The sequence below is a fragment of the Protomyctophum bolini genome (genome assembly GCF_963924005.1).
Source record: "Protomyctophum bolini genome assembly, chromosome: 4".
Classification (NCBI taxonomy): domain Eukaryota; kingdom Metazoa; phylum Chordata; class Actinopteri; order Myctophiformes; family Myctophidae; genus Protomyctophum; species Protomyctophum bolini.
Genome location: NC_137865.1, coordinates 19139871 through 19157943, shown reverse-complemented (window position 1 = coordinate 19157943; position 18073 = coordinate 19139871). Strand labels below are relative to the sequence as shown.

At 40.9% G+C, this 18073-nt stretch overlaps 3 protein-coding genes across 4 annotated transcripts; 1 reads left to right on the top strand and 2 right to left on the bottom strand.

The window, feature by feature from the left end:
* Nucleotides 1-5: 5 nt before the first annotated feature.
* On the bottom strand, nucleotides 6-2404 carry rab19 (RAB19, member RAS oncogene family). 2 transcript variants are annotated; one of them, XM_080762394.1, is made up of 4 exons: nucleotides 2270-2404; nucleotides 1428-1616; nucleotides 653-836; nucleotides 6-286 (listed from the first exon to the last, which is right to left on the bottom strand). In XM_080762394.1, exons 1-4 carry the CDS (start codon nucleotides 2318-2320, stop codon nucleotides 12-14), a joined length of 699 nt encoding a protein of 232 aa, XP_080618520.1. In that variant the 5' UTR covers nucleotides 2321-2404; the 3' UTR covers nucleotides 6-11. The 2 variants fall into 2 exon arrangements, with proteins under 2 accessions (XP_080618520.1, XP_080618521.1); XM_080762395.1 differs by having other exon boundaries at nucleotides 1428-2019; nucleotides 2270-2367.
* ccdc34 (coiled-coil domain containing 34) lies at nucleotides 2404-9916 on the bottom strand. The gene is made up of 7 exons (XM_080762393.1): nucleotides 9809-9916; nucleotides 8295-8573; nucleotides 7641-7785; nucleotides 6787-6894; nucleotides 6329-6487; nucleotides 5353-5482; nucleotides 2404-4207 (listed from the first exon to the last, which is right to left on the bottom strand). The coding sequence occupies exons 2-7, from the start codon at nucleotides 8555-8557 to the stop codon at nucleotides 4017-4019; spliced, it is 996 nt and encodes a 331-aa protein (XP_080618519.1). The 5' UTR covers nucleotides 8558-8573; nucleotides 9809-9916; the 3' UTR covers nucleotides 2404-4016.
* Nucleotides 9917-11693: 1777 nt separating this feature from the next.
* Nucleotides 11694-17436, top strand: slc15a5 (solute carrier family 15 member 5; the record flags this gene model as incomplete). The annotated part of the gene is made up of 9 exons (XM_080762111.1): nucleotides 11694-11892; nucleotides 12454-12676; nucleotides 13378-13547; nucleotides 14473-14693; nucleotides 15062-15248; nucleotides 15860-16048; nucleotides 16685-16816; nucleotides 16910-17018; nucleotides 17277-17436. The coding sequence occupies exons 1-9, from the start codon at nucleotides 11709-11711 to the stop codon at nucleotides 17434-17436; spliced, it is 1575 nt and encodes a 524-aa protein (XP_080618237.1). The 5' UTR covers nucleotides 11694-11708.
* Between the last annotated feature and the right edge of the window lie 637 nt (nucleotides 17437-18073).

Below are 18073 nucleotides of genomic sequence, written 5' to 3'. Positions count from 1 at the left end.
GTTCGATTACCTCAACAACCACATTTCTTATGTGAGAATATGGGTCCATGGATTGGATGGGAGTTGTCGCCTATCAGGAAGTGAGGGAAGTCTTGGGCGGTCTCGTCTGTGACAATAGTGCCATTCCGGGCCATCAGCTCTCGGGCCATGAGGCTGAAGGCTACGTCCACATTCTGGGCCTCCTTGGCCGAGGTCTCCAGAGCAGCAAGCACACCTTTGTCTTCTGCCAGAGTGCATGCATCCTCGAATAACACCTGCCTCCGAGCATGGAGGTCTGATTTGTTACCTGCAAGGCACAAAAGGACTGGGTAGTGGAACACTCAAACAGAGTGGACACTGGACAGCTATTTGATTGGCTGTCAATTACGTAATAATTGCTTCACCATGTAAGCTCTATACTAAAATGTGAATGAATGATCATAGGTTTCACTCTCCACTGCTATCTCCCCACACACATTATAAACAGCTGTAGAAGTACAGTATGTGCTAAATCTACAAACAACAACAAAAAGATCTGTCATGGGGGTCCCTGGCACAACAATCTTTCCAAATGGGAATCAATTTGGGGAGTCCTTGAAATAAAAATGTTTAAGAAGCACTTTTGCAGTGTACTAGTCAGTTGATCCATTCATTCAGTTACCGTTCTACCCACCAATGAGTACCATTACGATGCTGGCAGCTCCAAAGTGCTCCACCTCTTGGATCCAGTGGGGCACAGAGTCAAAGGTGTTGTGGCGTGTGATGTCATAAGCTACCATGGCTCCGTGGGCACTGCGGTAGTAACTCTGGGTGATTGTGCGGAACCGCTCCTGACCTGCTGTGTCCCATACTTGCATCTATAATGACACGTTAACAAAAGAGGTTATGATCAGGTTATGATCCAACATGGTTAGGATGGTTCAACACTGGGTTTTATTCTGGTGAGTTCAGTTTAAATAATTAACATTGTAATAAACAGTGGTTATTTGAAAAGAAAGAAAGAAAATGTCAGCCTTCTTTTTGATAATTACTTGCCTGAACATAAAATACCACACCCTATAGGATAATAAGATGTCTATGTTGAATAAACACATGCCCAGAAAGCACACACACAAATGAGGCCACTTCTATTTCTTGAATGGGCCGACAGTAAGACATTGAAAACTCTTAACTGATTATTTGCAAAGATGCTTTTATAACTACATTGTACTTAAGGGTGCAACCTTGCTTCATTAACTTAGGTTAATGCACCAGAAGACCAGATGGTCAGAGCACAGAGCATACCTACAGTACCAAACTCTTATAGGTGTAGGAGGCTATGCCATCAACTCCTGTACGTTACACCTTGTGATATCAACCAGCCATTTGTGGTGGATTATAGTGAACACAGAATGCAGGTACACAAACATTGTGCTGCATATATCATTTACAAAATGCACTTCTCTTACCTTAATCTTCTTGCCATCAACATCCACGGTACGAACAGTAAAGTCTACCCCAATAGTGTTCTGCTGCTTCTCCGTAAATGTGCCAGACTTGAAGCTCTGTACCACACACGTCTTGCCAACGTTCGAGTCTCCAACCAGGATGATTTTAAACAGAAAGTCAAAGGAGTCTTCCTGCTCTGGCCCCGTGTTCTGCATGGTGAAGGGAGTCATACGCAAGATGAGAATCACACTAATGAACAGCTGGGTCCAGTCCTTGAGCCCTTAAGCAATGAAACTGGTTCCTTGTAAGTTGTGTCAATAATTATTGAGTATTTACATAAACAAAATGGTTCACAAAAAGGGTACATTTGTTTCAGTTTCCCACAATGTCAACTGCAGAAGGATTGGTCCCATTCTGAGAAAATCCACAGCATTATTGTAGGAGGTTGTTGCAGAATTGCATAAATTTCCATAATGCATCTAAAGCTAAATATAAATACATGTTCCAAATATAGTTGTTTGTGGTAGAAGAGTATCCTTCAAGCTTAATCCAAATCCCAGTCTGTGATACTGCGCATTGCAGATAGGCAGGCATTCCATGGGTAGCTATGACCTATCAAAATTCAAAAAGGAGTCGCTCTAACAGTCACATTCCATTTTTCTTGAGACAGTGCATTCAAAAGCCCAAAATAGAAAAATCTGTTTCTTCATTTTGATTTTGTTTCCGTTCCAACATTACATTTATCAACCACATTCTTCAGGCTTGGCTCTCTTGCCGTCCGTGCCCTTTAAACTCAACCTCTGTTCTGGTCCCACCCAAAACCTTTCCCCCACTCACTGTACATGTAGGACACGCCCCCTACCTGTCCAGGTAGGTGTGATTTCCAGTCGCTGGCCCACCTGCACCACTGCATCTTGGGATGTGAAGTTTGTTCAGGCTCTGTCAGGAGTATTAATTACTGGAAGAGCAAGGACAAAACAAGCACTGAGGAGATCATTGGCAAAAGTATTGGATCTGACCAGGCACAGAACCTCTTTATTGACAGTCCAAGAGATGCGTCCGAATAGAATTACAACAGGTGTTGGATACAAAAAGGAAAATATCTATACGTCTTCAATGTCTCCAGGGTAATTGTATTAAAGTACAATGTTTCAACAGGTCTTTGTCTGTTACTGTACAACTACAATGCGATGGTAGACCTCTCTAGTTTCAAAACATACTTAAAATAAATGTAGACGTCTGTGTGGATATTTTTCTTCCCCCCCCCCCACAACTTCTTCATTCCCATTTCTATACAAACGTCTGCAGATTGCATACATTTTAACACCACAAAATACAACATTGCGATGCACCAGCTCAGGCCTACTCAGCACATTCTGTGAAATCAATACAAGTTCACAGAAACACCTGGAAGGCGATACAGGCCCCAAGGTCTCGCCTTTTTCATTTTGTGATGTTTCCTGTGCAAACATCCCTGAGCAAACAGCTGAACCACTCCCTGTGCAGTTGAACTGCTCTTGACTAACAGCAAACACTTGACTCCTTTGCCTTGACAGCTGTTCTCTGAACACACGGCTGACATTATAATGGCCAAACCACACATACAGTAGACCCCCATTATTAGCCTGCCTGCCTGCCGCCGTCAACTCACACATTCCACGGCAGTCACTAACAAAAGATAAGGAGCCAAGTATAGAACGAGAACCATAAACAAATCAAATAAAATTCAGGCAAATTTCTTCTTACAGGCCTATGTTATATGGGTTAATCCAATCCAATGTAATTAAATAGTTTTTACCTCAGCGCTTCATACATTGGCTTCACAGTGAGATGTTAATGGAAGGATGAGAATGCAATACCGAGTCACACAGAGACCCTCTCCCCCAGTGCTTCTCTCCTCCCACACACTCGTTTCTGTCGTCATCTCAGCCCACACGGGAACAAGGCACAACTGGACAGAGAACAATGTGCGAGTGTGAGGGGCCACTCCACCAGCAGGCCTCAGCCAGTCACCACCGTCTTTTGTGTCCGTGTGTGTCCGTATTGTGAGTACTTTATCAAATGCAATGGAACGTGTTTTGCTACAATGCCATGAAAGGAGACGGTGGGGGAAAAAATTAAAACAAGGCGTTTTGATTGCACTCAAAATGTGTCAACTTATGCGAGTCAAGCAAAGAAAGGCTTTTCTTTGTATCAACAAAATGTAAGCAAGACATTCTGATTATACAGAGGTCAACAGTCATTTTAACAGTTAATTACTAAAAGACACTGTGTTTTCTTTTCATTAAAAATATGGCACTGATGTATCATGTTCTAGTTAATCACTAGGGTTTACACTTGCCAAATGTAACAAAACAATATTAAATCTAGACAAAGTAGCATGTACTTCATGCATCTGCAGCATTAGATCATAGCTGCCTCACTGATCAACGAGAGTCCAAAGGAATATGATGGTGAGTTGAATCTCGAGTGTTGTTTTTTTGTTCTGTGTTTTCTTTCCCGTTTGTCATACGGCACAGTCGACGAATAACCAGTAATTATTCCTAACGTAATATGTTAGAACAATCCTGTGAGTCCTGGGTCATCTCCTCAATTCTGTGAGTCCTGGGTCATCTCCTCACATTGTCTCTCAGTCTATAAGCAGTGCCACTGGGACATTGCCGATGTCTTGACTGACTTTGGGATTTCTGCTGCGAAGCGGTCTTCTTCTTGGGTGTTCCTTCTGGAAGAGGGACGTGGATCGGCTTCCATGGGATGGGGTTGCAGAAGCTTGGCGATGAGTAGCCTTTATCATAAGGACCTGGGTGAACACAATCAAATATGTTTCAATTTTAAAACCTGTACGAAAGTGACGTCTGAGGACATGGAATTCATTAGAGCAGTATTAAGCCTAAAAGATTAAGCCAGACTCATTACAATTGCATACATGCAGTTCTACATACATTTGAATAGAAACCTGTGGGGATGCCAACATAATTATGCAAATGTGTCTTTTGTTTTCTCAACATTAGTTGTGTTATTGTACACATGTTTCAGTCATGAAAGACCGCACAAGGTTCCCTCCTTTTCACACACTGCCGGGTATGGCTTTTGAAGCAATGGTACACATGTTTACATTGGTTAAACAGCGGACTGGAAGATGGCACCTTCAGAAGTTACAAATGGACACTCCTTGTAATCTATTTTCTCTTTTAATCCCATCTGAGTCCTTTCTTAGTTTTTATTCGTCATGCTTATACAGTATGTTTCCTGTGATCTTGTCGATATTTCTCATATTGTGTTTCTTGCTTGTTCTGTTTTGCCTCTGTACAGCACTTTGGTCAATCTTGGTTGTTTTAAACGTGCTCTATAAATAGTTTGATTTGATTTTGATTTGATTTGCAATAAGATGCAGGGATATCTGAAGGTGACCATGGAAATAGAATAGAAACTAAACTAACGTTTAGTTAGTGTTAGTGTTTGTTTGTTTTTTGGCAAATGTTGCTAGCATTGCGGCGTCTCTGGCTAGAGAGGCTTTGGTAATCTAGATAAGAGGTTCTCAACCACTGGTACCGGTGCCGGGCCGGTACCAGTTTTCCAAACAGCGGTGGAAAGTTGACTCGATAGCATAAAGATATCAAGGAGTTGTCAGTGATGTCACTTGACTGTGGTTTAGAAACTGTCAACCGGTCAGTGGTAATAGAAAGGTTGGGAACCCCTGAGCTAGAGGGAGGGAGCATGGTTGACTGTTTTGGCTGAATGCCATAGGTAATTAAAATGCAAGTTTTTGAAATGATTCCTTAATTCACCCTGAAACAGCTTGCTTGGTGATTAGGTGGGCAGGTCGGCCTTCACACAGAACTCTGAACTAAAACAAAAAGTCTTATTCAAACTGCCCTTTGTGTTCTATCTTAAAAGAGCGTTAGTTAATAGTTATTAATTCCCATGTTATTATATTGATCTTACTTCTCGGGCAACATGGTGACTTGGGACTAGTTTTGCACTTTTCATCAGTATTTTCTAGCCATTCCTTAAACTTCTTCTCTGCCTTCTTTCGTCGTTCACGTTCCTCGTCCTCTTTCTTGGCAGCGTCCTCCTGTTCAACAACAACAGAATCATTTAGATGTCAGTGGGGCATCTTCAGTTCAGAATCTACAGATAGAATCGCTGCACTAACTAGAGTGCAACTAATGCCATCTTTTTGGGTCCAACGCCAACCCCGATTTTGGAGAGATCTAGACCGTTGATGTTTTGAACGATTTCTTTGACCGATATTTAATATTTCATTTTGGGAAAATAAAGAAGGGGATAAAAAAGTCCATTTTAAAAACTTAGATTTGATTCAATGTATTTGTTATTTGAAAACACTTAACTTATGCAAACAAAATAAATAAAATTAATCACCAATAACGAAATACCGGAAAATACACTGAATTTGATTTGATTTTACATAACATAACATTAACATAAGTCCTATTAAAAACAAATTTCAAGGTTAAAAACCGGGACACCATGGCTGCATAATTACCAATACCGATGTTCTCACTAAAGTCGAATAACGGCCAATATATTGGCCGGGCTCTAGCATTAACTGCCCATTATACAACAGGTAGTTTCGAGGCTAGCAGTTTGCATGGGACATTTGTGGTCGTAGTGGCTAAATCTGACATTAAACAATTATGAATTTCTATCGAATATCTTAGTTAATACTTAATAGTTACAATGAAATTGAGTTGCCGTTTTAAGGGTTTTAACTGTTATATAATCGCAATATTACACTTGAGGGTGTGCATTATCAAAATTATTGGCACTTCAGTGCTGCTTATGGAACTAGGCTAAAGCCTCGTTCCTGCAGCAACGATGTCGTGCCAATAATCACGGTAAAGCACACCCTCTCGTGTATGCATCGTTCATTATTGCTCAATAACGATCTCCTTCATACCTTTTCCTTCTTTTCTTTGTGCTGTTTTTCCTGGTTCTTCTTATGGAGCCATTCTTTGTACTTGTGCTGTGCCCTCTGTTCAGTGTGCCTCTGCTTCACCTGTTGCCTCTGAATCTCCTCTTCCTCTCTGCTCTGCTGCAGCTGTGTCTCTTGCCTCTTCTGAGTGTAGTCAGGACAAAAACTAAAATTAAATATACACCATACGTACATTGTATGTACTGCAATATAAGCAAGGCCAGAGATATCTATGCAATAGGCGAAGCTAGGGCCGGGCAATTAACTGAAAATACATCGAAACTGATATTAAGAATTACTATTCTTAATATCAGCACGCACACGCACACACACGCGTCTAATTAATCACTTAAACCTGTATTCATTAATCGCAATCGAGGTGAAAATAATTGATTTAAAGTCATATACAGCCATAGCCTCAGCTGAAGAAGCAATTTGTCTACCAGGTCCGCCTTCATCGTCAGCCATGCTTCGATCCTCTCTTCCACAACCTTCTTCTTCTGCTCCTGCTCTCTCTTCTCCTCCTCTTTTTTCTCCTCCAGCAGGCACTCCTATTTCACCACATAGAAAAACCACTGAGTCCCAGTTTCTGACCAAGGGTGTAAGAAGAACGTGTCGCATGATAAAACGTAGGTTTGATATTATATATTTTTGATACGTTTTCCTCAAATCTAATTTGATCCAAATCAAAATCTAACTTTCAAAAAAGACCCCCAAAATAATATTTGGCCAAGGACCCCCATACAAAATTGTATTGTTAAACTGTTTCAAAAGTACATTTTTCAGTTTTTCAAGATCTTTTAAAAATAGCACAAGCTCACAATGCATCACATCACAGATAGATTAAAATAGTTTTACTATTACAGTAACTGATTTAGCTGGAAACCCACTTTGAGAACCACTGTTAAACACAAATGGTTGTAAACACAAAGGGGTGCCCAAACTTTTCTTTACTTGAGAGCTACTTTCAAAATGACCAGATCAACAAGATCGACGCACCAAAAATATTATAGAGGTGGAAAATGGAATTGGTAGGGTTTTGTATAATTACTTTGTAATACTAGGCCTATACCCTCTTGAAAAGAAAGTAGGCATATTGCATTGTGTGTTTGAGACACTGACAGGCTCCTTTTGAAGTCAATCAAGTTTACATTTATTTAAATAACATATTTTTTAGGCCATGTCATGTGGTCTACCTGCGCAACCTTAGCGATCTACTGGTAGATCACAACCTACCTTTTGGGCACCCCTGTATCTAGTGGTATCGTTAACAGGAATGACAGAAGACCAGACTTACCTCCTCTGCTTTCATTCCCATTTTCACGCGGTCATCTTTGGTTTTGTTCACCAGCCACAACTCCCAGGCACTGAGCGATGGCGATACTGCAGGTCGCTCATTGGCAGTAGCTTGTTCCTCAGCACGTGATTTTTGAAGTTCACACCTGAAACACAATCAACTCGGACAATAACCAGGCTGTATCTCCTTTACAACCCATTAAGACCTGAGGCCGATTCTATAACCGCATTCTGAAACAGTGATTCTCAGAATTCAAAATTATTTAACCTTTGTAAAGCACTTTTTCTTTTTTTTAAACAAATGTTCAAAATTAGTAGATGTACAAGCTTCTTGTGACACCGCTTTACCGGTTTTAATGGGTTAACTTAAAAACACAATGACACTTTGCTAGACCTTGTTGCCATAATGTAACTCCAAATATTGGAGCGATATCTTCAAAGGTTGTTCCAATTAAAGATTCTACCAAAGTGTAATTTTGCTGTAAGCCCTATACACTGTACTTAGTGGTACGACAAATACATCTACAAAGAATTGCCAATCTGCAGGCTCACAACGTGTAATGATGGAATGCACTGTGAGCTTGTAGATCTGTTTTAGATATTTGCGCGCACACACACACACACGCACACACACACACACACACACACACAGTACCTGACTGGGGAGATGGTGGGCCTTGGGTCTTCCTCAGACTGTCTAAGCGAGGTGTCTGGTTGAAGCTCTTCATCACTATCAAAGCTGTCATGGTAGATGGGAGACAGCAGGGAGAATGTGTCCTCGTCGGATGACAAATATTCTTCCACAGCCGTGGCTCTGTGGACGTCTTTGGCCCTGCTGCTGTACTTAAGAGGGGTCGAGCTGAAGCCCTTTGAGGCAGAGGCAGGAGACGTTGGCATCTTCCCTTTAACTTCAGACATCACTGCTCAAAGGGAGCTGCAAAACCATTTGAACATCAAATCTTTTAACTTTGAGGGAGTACCGTGCAAGTGGAACCAAATGCACCCTTGCTGGTCTGCAAATTTGAGAGTGGACAAATGGGGGTCATCCCTATCTGAGTGTTTGTTTCATAAAAGTCCACTGTAGACATGTTATGAGCTAGAAGAAATTAATTCAGTTTATTTTTCTACGTGTTGGAGTTTGGAAGCGCTCGTCGGAAGTGTGTATGGTAACATTTAATAATATTTTCACTTTTACAAAAAATAAATAGGCCTACACAAACAAAAAGGCGGGATGTATTTGATTCTTCTTAACAACTTGGACATATTCTAGGGGAACATTCACCAAAAGTAGCTGATCTACAAGCTGTCATGATGAGGTTGTGCAGCCTATATATTTTGGTTCTTTGATTTTGTATATAGGACTTAAATTAGTCCTTTAATGGCAATGTGTACCTAATACTATATGATGTTTTAATGCAGACTAATAAAATACAACACAACATAAACCCATAATTAATAATTGAATAAGTGGGGGGAAAAGCATTGTTTGTGATCAGATTATTAACTCACTGCTTAATGAACAGTAAATACATCAGGTTTAGGTTAAACTTGCTGTTAGCCTGGTTAGGTCAGGTCCGGAGCAGGCCAAGTCCACAGTATTAGTGGTGTCCATGGTAACAAACGTGGCATTGCATCATGAAACCGAATCAAGCATCAACATATCCAGGTTAACTGGTTAAATTAATCTGGCAAGATTAACCATCTATCATGAAACAGGTTAATCGCTGATCCAGGGTATATTAAACCAGGATCTGTTAAATCCCGGTTTAATCCCGAATTAATACAACAGGGAACCCCTTTGAACCACAGTTAGCCATTTGAGCATAGCATAGCTATAGTTAGCAATGATTTAAGTAGTTAACACTCACTTTGAACAAATATAAATAAATTCCTTACAGCACCTTCAGTATTTTGACGACCGGGGTAGCGTATAATAGCGTTAAAATGATACAGTATCGATACAGTTTTGTTAGTTTAGCTTGTTTTACGTTTAACGCCCGCCCGCCCAGTTAACGAAGCTGCAGTTGTTTTTAGCCTGTGCTAAAAGCATCAAGCCAAGTTTAGCTTGCCTTGCTATTACATCACAGGTCTTCTTGGAAGTTGTTATGCGGGTCATAAATTGTATGCCATGTGTCAGTGTGCATTTAATCAATGACCAATGTTTGTTACCTCCGATTCAAGCAAATCGTCCACCTCTCTCCTCAACTCTGGTAGTCTGGATGAGAGAGTAGATAGTTTCCCTGGATCCAAAACACAAACGCAACAGTTTTCCCATAATTCCTTACGGCCCCACGCTGACACTGTAACCATAGCGACAGTTGACGCCGTTTCCGTTACTGCGAGGGAAAATGTCATTGTCAGACACAACAGCTCTCTCTCTCTCTCTCTCTCTCTCTCTCTCTCTCTGTGTGTGTGTGTGTGTGTGTGTGTGTGTGTGTGTGTGTGTGTGTGTGTGTGTGTGTGTTTGTTTCTAGCTGGTGCTCAACTGCTCATTGACACTTGTTAATGTCAAGGCAATTATGTTTTTGCACTGTCAAATAGGTCTACATCTATTTTAAGGTATATACAGACATATCACCCTGTGCTCATACTGTACACAAATGCATTACATAAATCTTTATGTTTGAATACAACATGGATTTTGAGAACCCACAAATTGTCACGCTTCGGCTTCGTGCGTATACACTGTGCAGCCCACACATCATTCTACAGTTGTGGCCCCCGGCTTAATCTAGTTGAATACCCCATTGTCCTTTTTGGATACCTTTCTCAATAATGTGATTGTGAGTGTCTGAGTGACTACCAGGACTTCCTTTAATAGGAACATGTTGATAGCCTACTGAATGACATATCTGTCAGCAGTCTGTTTTTCTTTGTATTTGTACAGTCATGCAACCTGTAATTGATATCTGAGGAAGTTGTTGTTGATCTAACTCTAGCCCTGACTGGATCTGGGTGGTCCAGTCCACTGAGTCCAGCCATGTTCTTGATCTAAAACACACTTCACACGATCAGTCTAATTGGCAGCACCTCCTTGATGTAAGCCAAAATGAACTCCCATGTTGGAAGACTGCTTTCACAAAGGTGTGTGACATTTTTTAGGTGTTTGTAATAACCTCTGACACAAATTCACTCAATTCAGTTAGCTATCGCATCGGCTACTTTCTGACCTGGTATAGTGGTATAGAATAGCTTTTGTAAGTTTACTCAGATATATTGTTTCATTTTCATCTGACTAAATTTAGTGCAACTAATGCTTCTGAATTATAGACAGACATCATTACTATTAGGCCAGTGTCCTCTCCTTCACTCCTAAGTGCTAAGTGTACACAAAACTAGTCCAACTGCACATACAAATCAACTGGGGGGATGTGTCTCTACCCTGAACCCTGAAGGATGGATAGACAACACCCAAGAGTTTTAGGATCACAAAGTTCTTTATTTCGGCAAATAATAAACTATATTATATATTATTACTTAGATTAACTTAATTTACAACATCTAGTGTGTGCATTTACTTGCAATTAAATCAGCCACCCCCCCATCTCACACTGCCCCCCCAGACCCAGGCCACAGGTGACAAGTTTGCGTCATTTTGTCTACATGTCTACCAACTATCTCTGAGTGCCACCACATAAATAACTTAAGACACCTTCAGAAACAATAAGTGGCACGTGCATGATTCATGCACGTGCCACTTATTCGACTGTGCTTTTGATCTGCTTTCCAGGTCCAGGGCATTCACAGGAAGGTGACAAATTCCAGCCATGAGCTCTGCAGTCATTCTGTGGGGTGGGCCCTACCACACAAGGGCAAGAGTTCTCATTCAGAGCCCTTCTTTCCCCCTACGAAGCAAGGAGCCAAGCTAGCAGCTGGTGCAGACACTATGGTAGCGGCATGGGACCTCCAAGCGATGTCTGAGGGCAACCGCCATCTGCGTCGGCTCTCCAAGACTCCACTCCCCGAATTCAAACACCCTCACCTACAGCGCCGGAAGTCCCGCAAGAAAGTTCAAGTTATCATCTGCGTTCTGTTAGTGGAGCTTTGTGAGAGGTTCACCTTCTTTGGGATGGTGTGCAACATGATCCTTTTCTGCACCGTCAAGCTTGGGTATGACAACTACCTGGCTGCCACCGTCAGCCTCTGCTTCATCGGAGCCAGCACCCTCACCCCTGTTCTGGTCGGCTGGTTTGCAGAAACCTGCTTAGGAAGGACCAAGGTGCTCTACATATGTGCTTTGCTTCATTTCTTTGGTAAGACACAATGGAATTTAAATGTTGGTTGTTGTAACTTTTACATGTTTTTTTTTCATCTGATATTGCTGGGAAAACAATACCATCAAGGAACTGTTTGTATTCATGTATAAGAAACAATGTCAGACACATTAATTGTTGTGTAGGCCTACTTAAGTGGTTATTCTGAGGTGTATCAAATCTGAGTCAAAACATACATAGGCCTGCCTATATTATTAGTGGGTTGTTGTTCACAGATGAATCATTCTGAACCACAGGGTGGTGTCCTGAAACTTATAATCGTTATCTTTACAAAAGCTTTATTAATCATACAATCTCCTCTTTGGTGTAAGCTTCATCCAAGAGATAAACCAATTTCAACCTGGCATCCACAATAACACAATAGCATCCACAAGCTCACAGTGTCAGCTTGTAGATTGTGTATTTCCACTATTCATCATATGACAAAGTATACAGTATAGTGGTAACCATCCACACAACTCTCTACCTGCACAAACATTTCAGTTCGTTGTTTAGATCCAAGATATCATCAACCTCCACCTGCCCCATTTCACTTTCTAGGAACAGCCATGCTCCCTGTGGTGGCGTTCCCATTCGAGGACTTCTACATTGACAATCATCATATGACTCACCAACTGGAGCCACGGGAGCAGCAGATCTTGTTCTACACTGGCCTCCTGGCAGCTGCACTGGGCATCGGGGGTATCCGGGCCATCCTCTGCCCCATGGGGGCATACAGCCTGCAGAGCTACAACCAGCACCAGCTCCTGTCCTTCTTCAACTGGTGAGTGATGTTGTCTCCTACCAGACATTTTCTGTTTTCTGGTCATCTGGCTTGCACTCTGATGCATCGACATGTGGGATTGCAACATTTTTGCATTTCTCGTATCAACAGTGAGAGATAAATAAAAACAAATTTAAAGCAAATCATTTTAGGCAATAAAGGCAATAAAGTAAAAATAAATAAAAAGGTGGCCTTCGTCTGTCCTGACTCCTGATGAAAGCCGCCTTTGGGCCGAATAGGATTTTGTAACGGTTTCATTTTATGTTGTATACGTGTATTATTTAACTTCATACACAGTGCTTTGTACTGTGTTTTTTGTTTGTCAATCGTTCACCTTTTTGAACCAAAGAGCACCTTTCAATTACTCTTCACAATTACACCCTCCTTTTTTCTATTAATTGAAAGAAATTGGAATATTCCTCTATATCCTATGCAAACTCACAACTACACATGATAATTTGAGGGGCGCACCAATAGATCAATGAATAGTGCACTAACTGCACTTTTTTATTGTTCTGGTTGGTTTGATTCCGATTGGAGCATGTTTCCAGCTCTCTACTCTCTAAATAAAGCAATAATTGCCTACAACGATCTTTAAAAAAGAAAAGTGTCAGATTCATGTCACTCATTGATATCACTCTACTCTTCTCTATTGTTTGATGGCGTGTCTCCTAATTAGTACATTTTTCATTCCTCCAAAGGTTCTATTGGCTGGTCAACCTCAACTCCACAGTTGTATTTCTGGGTATTGCTTATATCCAGCAATCTGTGGCTAAAAACCTGGGCTTTCTCATCCCCTTCACCTCTGTGTTGCTGGCCCTCATCGCCATACACATGGTTCGCAACAAACTCACTTTCAATCCTAAGAAAGGTAACACACTGTGTACACAAAATGAAATGGTCATACTAAAAACCTATACACTAGCTATAACTAATAATAAGAATACATTAGGAGAGCAAAGTTATGTTAAAACAGACCTTCCCTAATTATGTAATAATTAATTACTTTTTATATTAAAAGTAACAAGGTATGTTACAATTATACATTGCGTGTCATGTAATGCGTTATTACTTAAAATACAAAATTATAATATTACACAATTTGTAAAAGAATGCATTATATGACTTCATTACTCATGGAAGTAATGTTATGTAATGTGTAACCTGTTGATACCTACCGTCTCTATTCTGGGGGCGAAAATTCGGGGAAAGAGATTTGGTGTCGACTAGAGTTGAGGTTCTAATTTTCAGGTTGAGACAAGATCTACACGCCACGTTACGAGCTTGTAGATCAGCTATTTTCACTACTCCGTAATTATTATTATGTTTTTTTTGTAAATGTTATTTTTGTGACTTTCGCCTTTATTTGATATTCTTTATGGAGGGATAGACAGTAGGCTGACAGGAAATGGGGAGAGAGATGGGGGGGTGACATGCAGTAAAGGCCGTCGGGAACGGGAGTCGAACCCACGACACACTGCCAGACTGGATTACCTGGACCGCTGAGCCACGGTCCAGGCCAATTATTATTATTTCATTGTATGGAAATTCTTAGATTTGTTTGTTTTAAAATGTATGAATTCTATATACTAGACCTGTACGTGCCCGTCGGCCACCGGCCTACTTGAGAACGATGCAACTGAATATATTATATCTTTTTTTAAATGTAGGGAAACACAACAGTGGACTAGAGGGAAATACTAGTGAACATACTGTAGCCCTGGGGGACCGCGGTCAACTAAGCACATCTATACTGTTTTAGGGTGTAAGTGGTTAAGACTGAGTTTGTCTCACAGGTGGCTCCTTATTGACGACATTGGGAGTTTTCCTCAACTCTCTGAAGATGTGCTGTCTCCACTCCCGTCATCTGAGTGGAGACGTGGCCTCCTGGCTGGACCGGGCCAAAGAGAACAACGGCGGGCGCTACAGTGAGACGCATGTGGAGAATGTCAAAGTGCTGGCCAGGCTCTTCCCACTCTTTGGCCTTCAGCTGCTGTACAAAGCCTGCATCACACAGGTAGGTCAATGGGAACGCACACGTCTGGGTCATTCGTTACCATGCATATACTGCAATCTGAAGCATGTAGGTTTTTTGGCAGCAAATTTAGATTTTAGTTTTAGTCATAGTCTCTTGAATAGTTTTCATTTAGTTTTAGTCACATTTAGTCACCTGGAATGTTTTAGTTTTTGTCTAGTTTTAGTCGACTAAATGTTATAAAATGTTAGTCCACTAAATCTACAGTTGATTTAGTCGACTAAAATGTATTTTGACAGGCCTTGATGACGTCGTAATGACTGATTTTACACTTGCTGATAGCCGATCTACAAGCTCACAACGTGTCGCGCTGAGACATCACCTACTATAACTCCGGACTTTCCCCACAGATCCCCTCAAGTTACTACATTCAGACGATGAACTCCAACCTCCACCTGAGCGGCTTCTTGCTGCCCATCGGTGCCATGAACGTGATCAGCATCCTCCCTCTGCTGCTCCTGGCCCCGTTGATAGAGTGTGTGACCACCTGCTACCTCTCCATGGACAAAACACCGCTAGCCCCAGCCAAAGTCATCGGTGTGTACTGTATACAGTATTAATGTAAGCACACCCACGTGCACAGTAAAATACTCAGACAATACTTTCCTTTACATTTACAGGGGCATGGGTGCTCAAGTGAAAAAAGGTCACCTTGTGCAGCGCATGGAACCGGCCAGTTGCCTTAATAGTGGGAGATTATAAATGTTGGGGCATAAATAATATACATAGAAGCTTTTTTTTTTTTTTATCAAGAATTGATCAATGTCACCATGGTCCACATACTGTACTGTCTGTGCACTGTACAAGAGGGGGCACATTGCTGTCCAGAGGGCAAGGGCAGGTGGTGCTCTAGCACCCCCTAGTAGTGTCTATCTGTGCACGCTACTGAAAATACTCTCTCAGTTAATTTAACCATTAGCAAATTAAACAGTGTACAAATCGGAGGAGCTAGTATAATTTCATTAAAAAAGTGGCAACAAACTGGCTACTTTAGCCGATCTATAGAAGCTCACAATGTATTGTGATGCAATGTGTTGAGAGCATGTAGCTATTTTTTAAAATAGAAAAGGCTAAACAGAAAATGAACTAAAACAATTCACCACCACAATTCAGGTTGAAGAAATATGACCTTGTTTCTCTCTTTTCAGCCCTCGGACATGTGTGTGCGGCCCTGTCAGTTCTGGTGGCCGGCTTCTCGGAGATGCACAGAAAGACCTACTCACCAGTGGAGCAGGCCCTTTCTGGGAAGGTTCTGCAGGTGTCATCCATGCCTTGTTTCCAGCTGGCCCCCCAGTACATCCTACTTGGTCTGGCTGAGGCCTTGGTAACACCTGCCTGTGAGTGAAATGAATGGACTAAAAAGCCGCTTTATACTTTGTAGCACTGGGTCGGGACCCATTTGTGTGTTGCAGGAACATTTTAATGGGTCCCTTTATTATTTGTTTCCCCACATTTTGTTTTTAATTATTATTTCAAAAATAAAAAATAAATAGATAATCAAAAAACATTCCCCAAAAGGCCAACATTTTCATGAATTCAAAACAAATTCAATGATTTATTTGTTCAATTCCATAATTTAGAAAACAAATGTTTTGGTAGTAGTGAAAATAGCCGATCTACAAGCTCATAACACGGCACAAAACAACACGCTTGAGCTTGTAGATCTGCTAAAACGTCTAATTTCTGTTTGGGGTCATGGGCTAAAAGGTTTGGGAACCACCGCTTGGGAGTGTACTTTCAACAGGGAACAATTGTTTCCGTGAACTTAATGTAGATGTAATTTTATTTACATACATAATTTATATGTCAAAGTACTGTATTGTCTTAAATCAGAATTTGCACCACATACAGCTACATTGTACTTGGTTGATCTGCCTTTTATACAAAATGGGAATTGATATCAAACAATGTCACATTTCCACTATGTGGACTTTACTTTTCTTAATTGATCTCTTCTCTCTCTTCATTGGCAGGTTCTCTTATATCTTTCCAACTAACCCCTAGCCACATCAGAGGTATTTCTCTGCACTTTCTTACTTTGTCCTATGGAGGGGGCTGCTTCCTAGGAGCCTTCATCATTCAGCTGGTCTATCTGGTGTCTGGAGGTAAAATAAATAAATAAATAAATACTTTGTTTTAAAGTAAATACCCCAAACTGCTAATATAATATGTTAATATCTTCACATTCTTTATTCAAGGTAACTTCTACCCAAATGTACTCCGCGATGGGAACCTGGAGAGATTTTTCTTCTTTCTGGCCACGTTGATGGCTATTAACACTGTGATGTTTTGGAAAATGTCCTACAGGTATGATAGGCAGTATCACAACTCTGACTATAAGCATGCAATTCATACTATTATGTTTATTTGCTTTGCAATATTAGTAGTTTATGTATTGCACCTTTGATTGTTATCCACATATTGGTATTAGGATAGTGCGGTCTGTGCTTTTGTGTTGCTGTATTGAAATCATCAAATCATTTAAAAAAATATTATTTCATTTGAATAAATATGTTTTAATTGTACCATCGCACCCCATACCTTTTGTCTCCCTGTGCTGTCCAGATATATAGACTTGAGTGTCCAGGGGAGAGGGCTGACCACCAGTCCATTGGCCGAGAAGCTGCTACATTACAAAGCCTGTTTAAGGTTCTATGATACCGTGGACCGCTCCTACACCCAGGATCGCTCCTACAACCATGCCTCCATAGAGTCAATCCTGTGACTTTGTGGATCGCTATACCTCCATAAGCAGATACTGTGAAACTGTGGATCACTCCTCCACAAAGCCTCCATAGAGTGAATACTGTGAGTGTGAATCACTCCTACACCAATGCATAGCAGTGGGCGGGGATTTCTGCTTCCATATAATAATAATACAAAAATAATAATATAAATATTATAATAATTATTAAAATCACGCCCACTGCTATGCCCTATAGTCAATACTGTGGATCGCTCCTACACCAATGACTCCAGAGTCAACACTGTGAATGGCTCCTACACCAATGCTGTCATTCAGTCCTGTGATGGCATTCCATTATTTAAAGTTTAAATTAAATTTTAAACTGAGTAGTGCTGGCACTACGCTTATTATAATGTAAATATAACTGCTGAGAATGTTTGGCTTAACAGTATACATAAAATGTGTATATTTTTAAAATGTTGCTGTTGTTTGTAACCGACTTACAAACATTTTTGTTTTGTTTCATGATGAGCCTGGACCCTGACTGCATAATGCTGCTGCATATTGCATTACACTCCAATTGTACTGCACTGAATTAAAGAAGAATTACTATACCATTAAATGTCCTTATTTGTGTCATGCATCAGCCCTCAAGCAATGTAACAACGCTGACCAT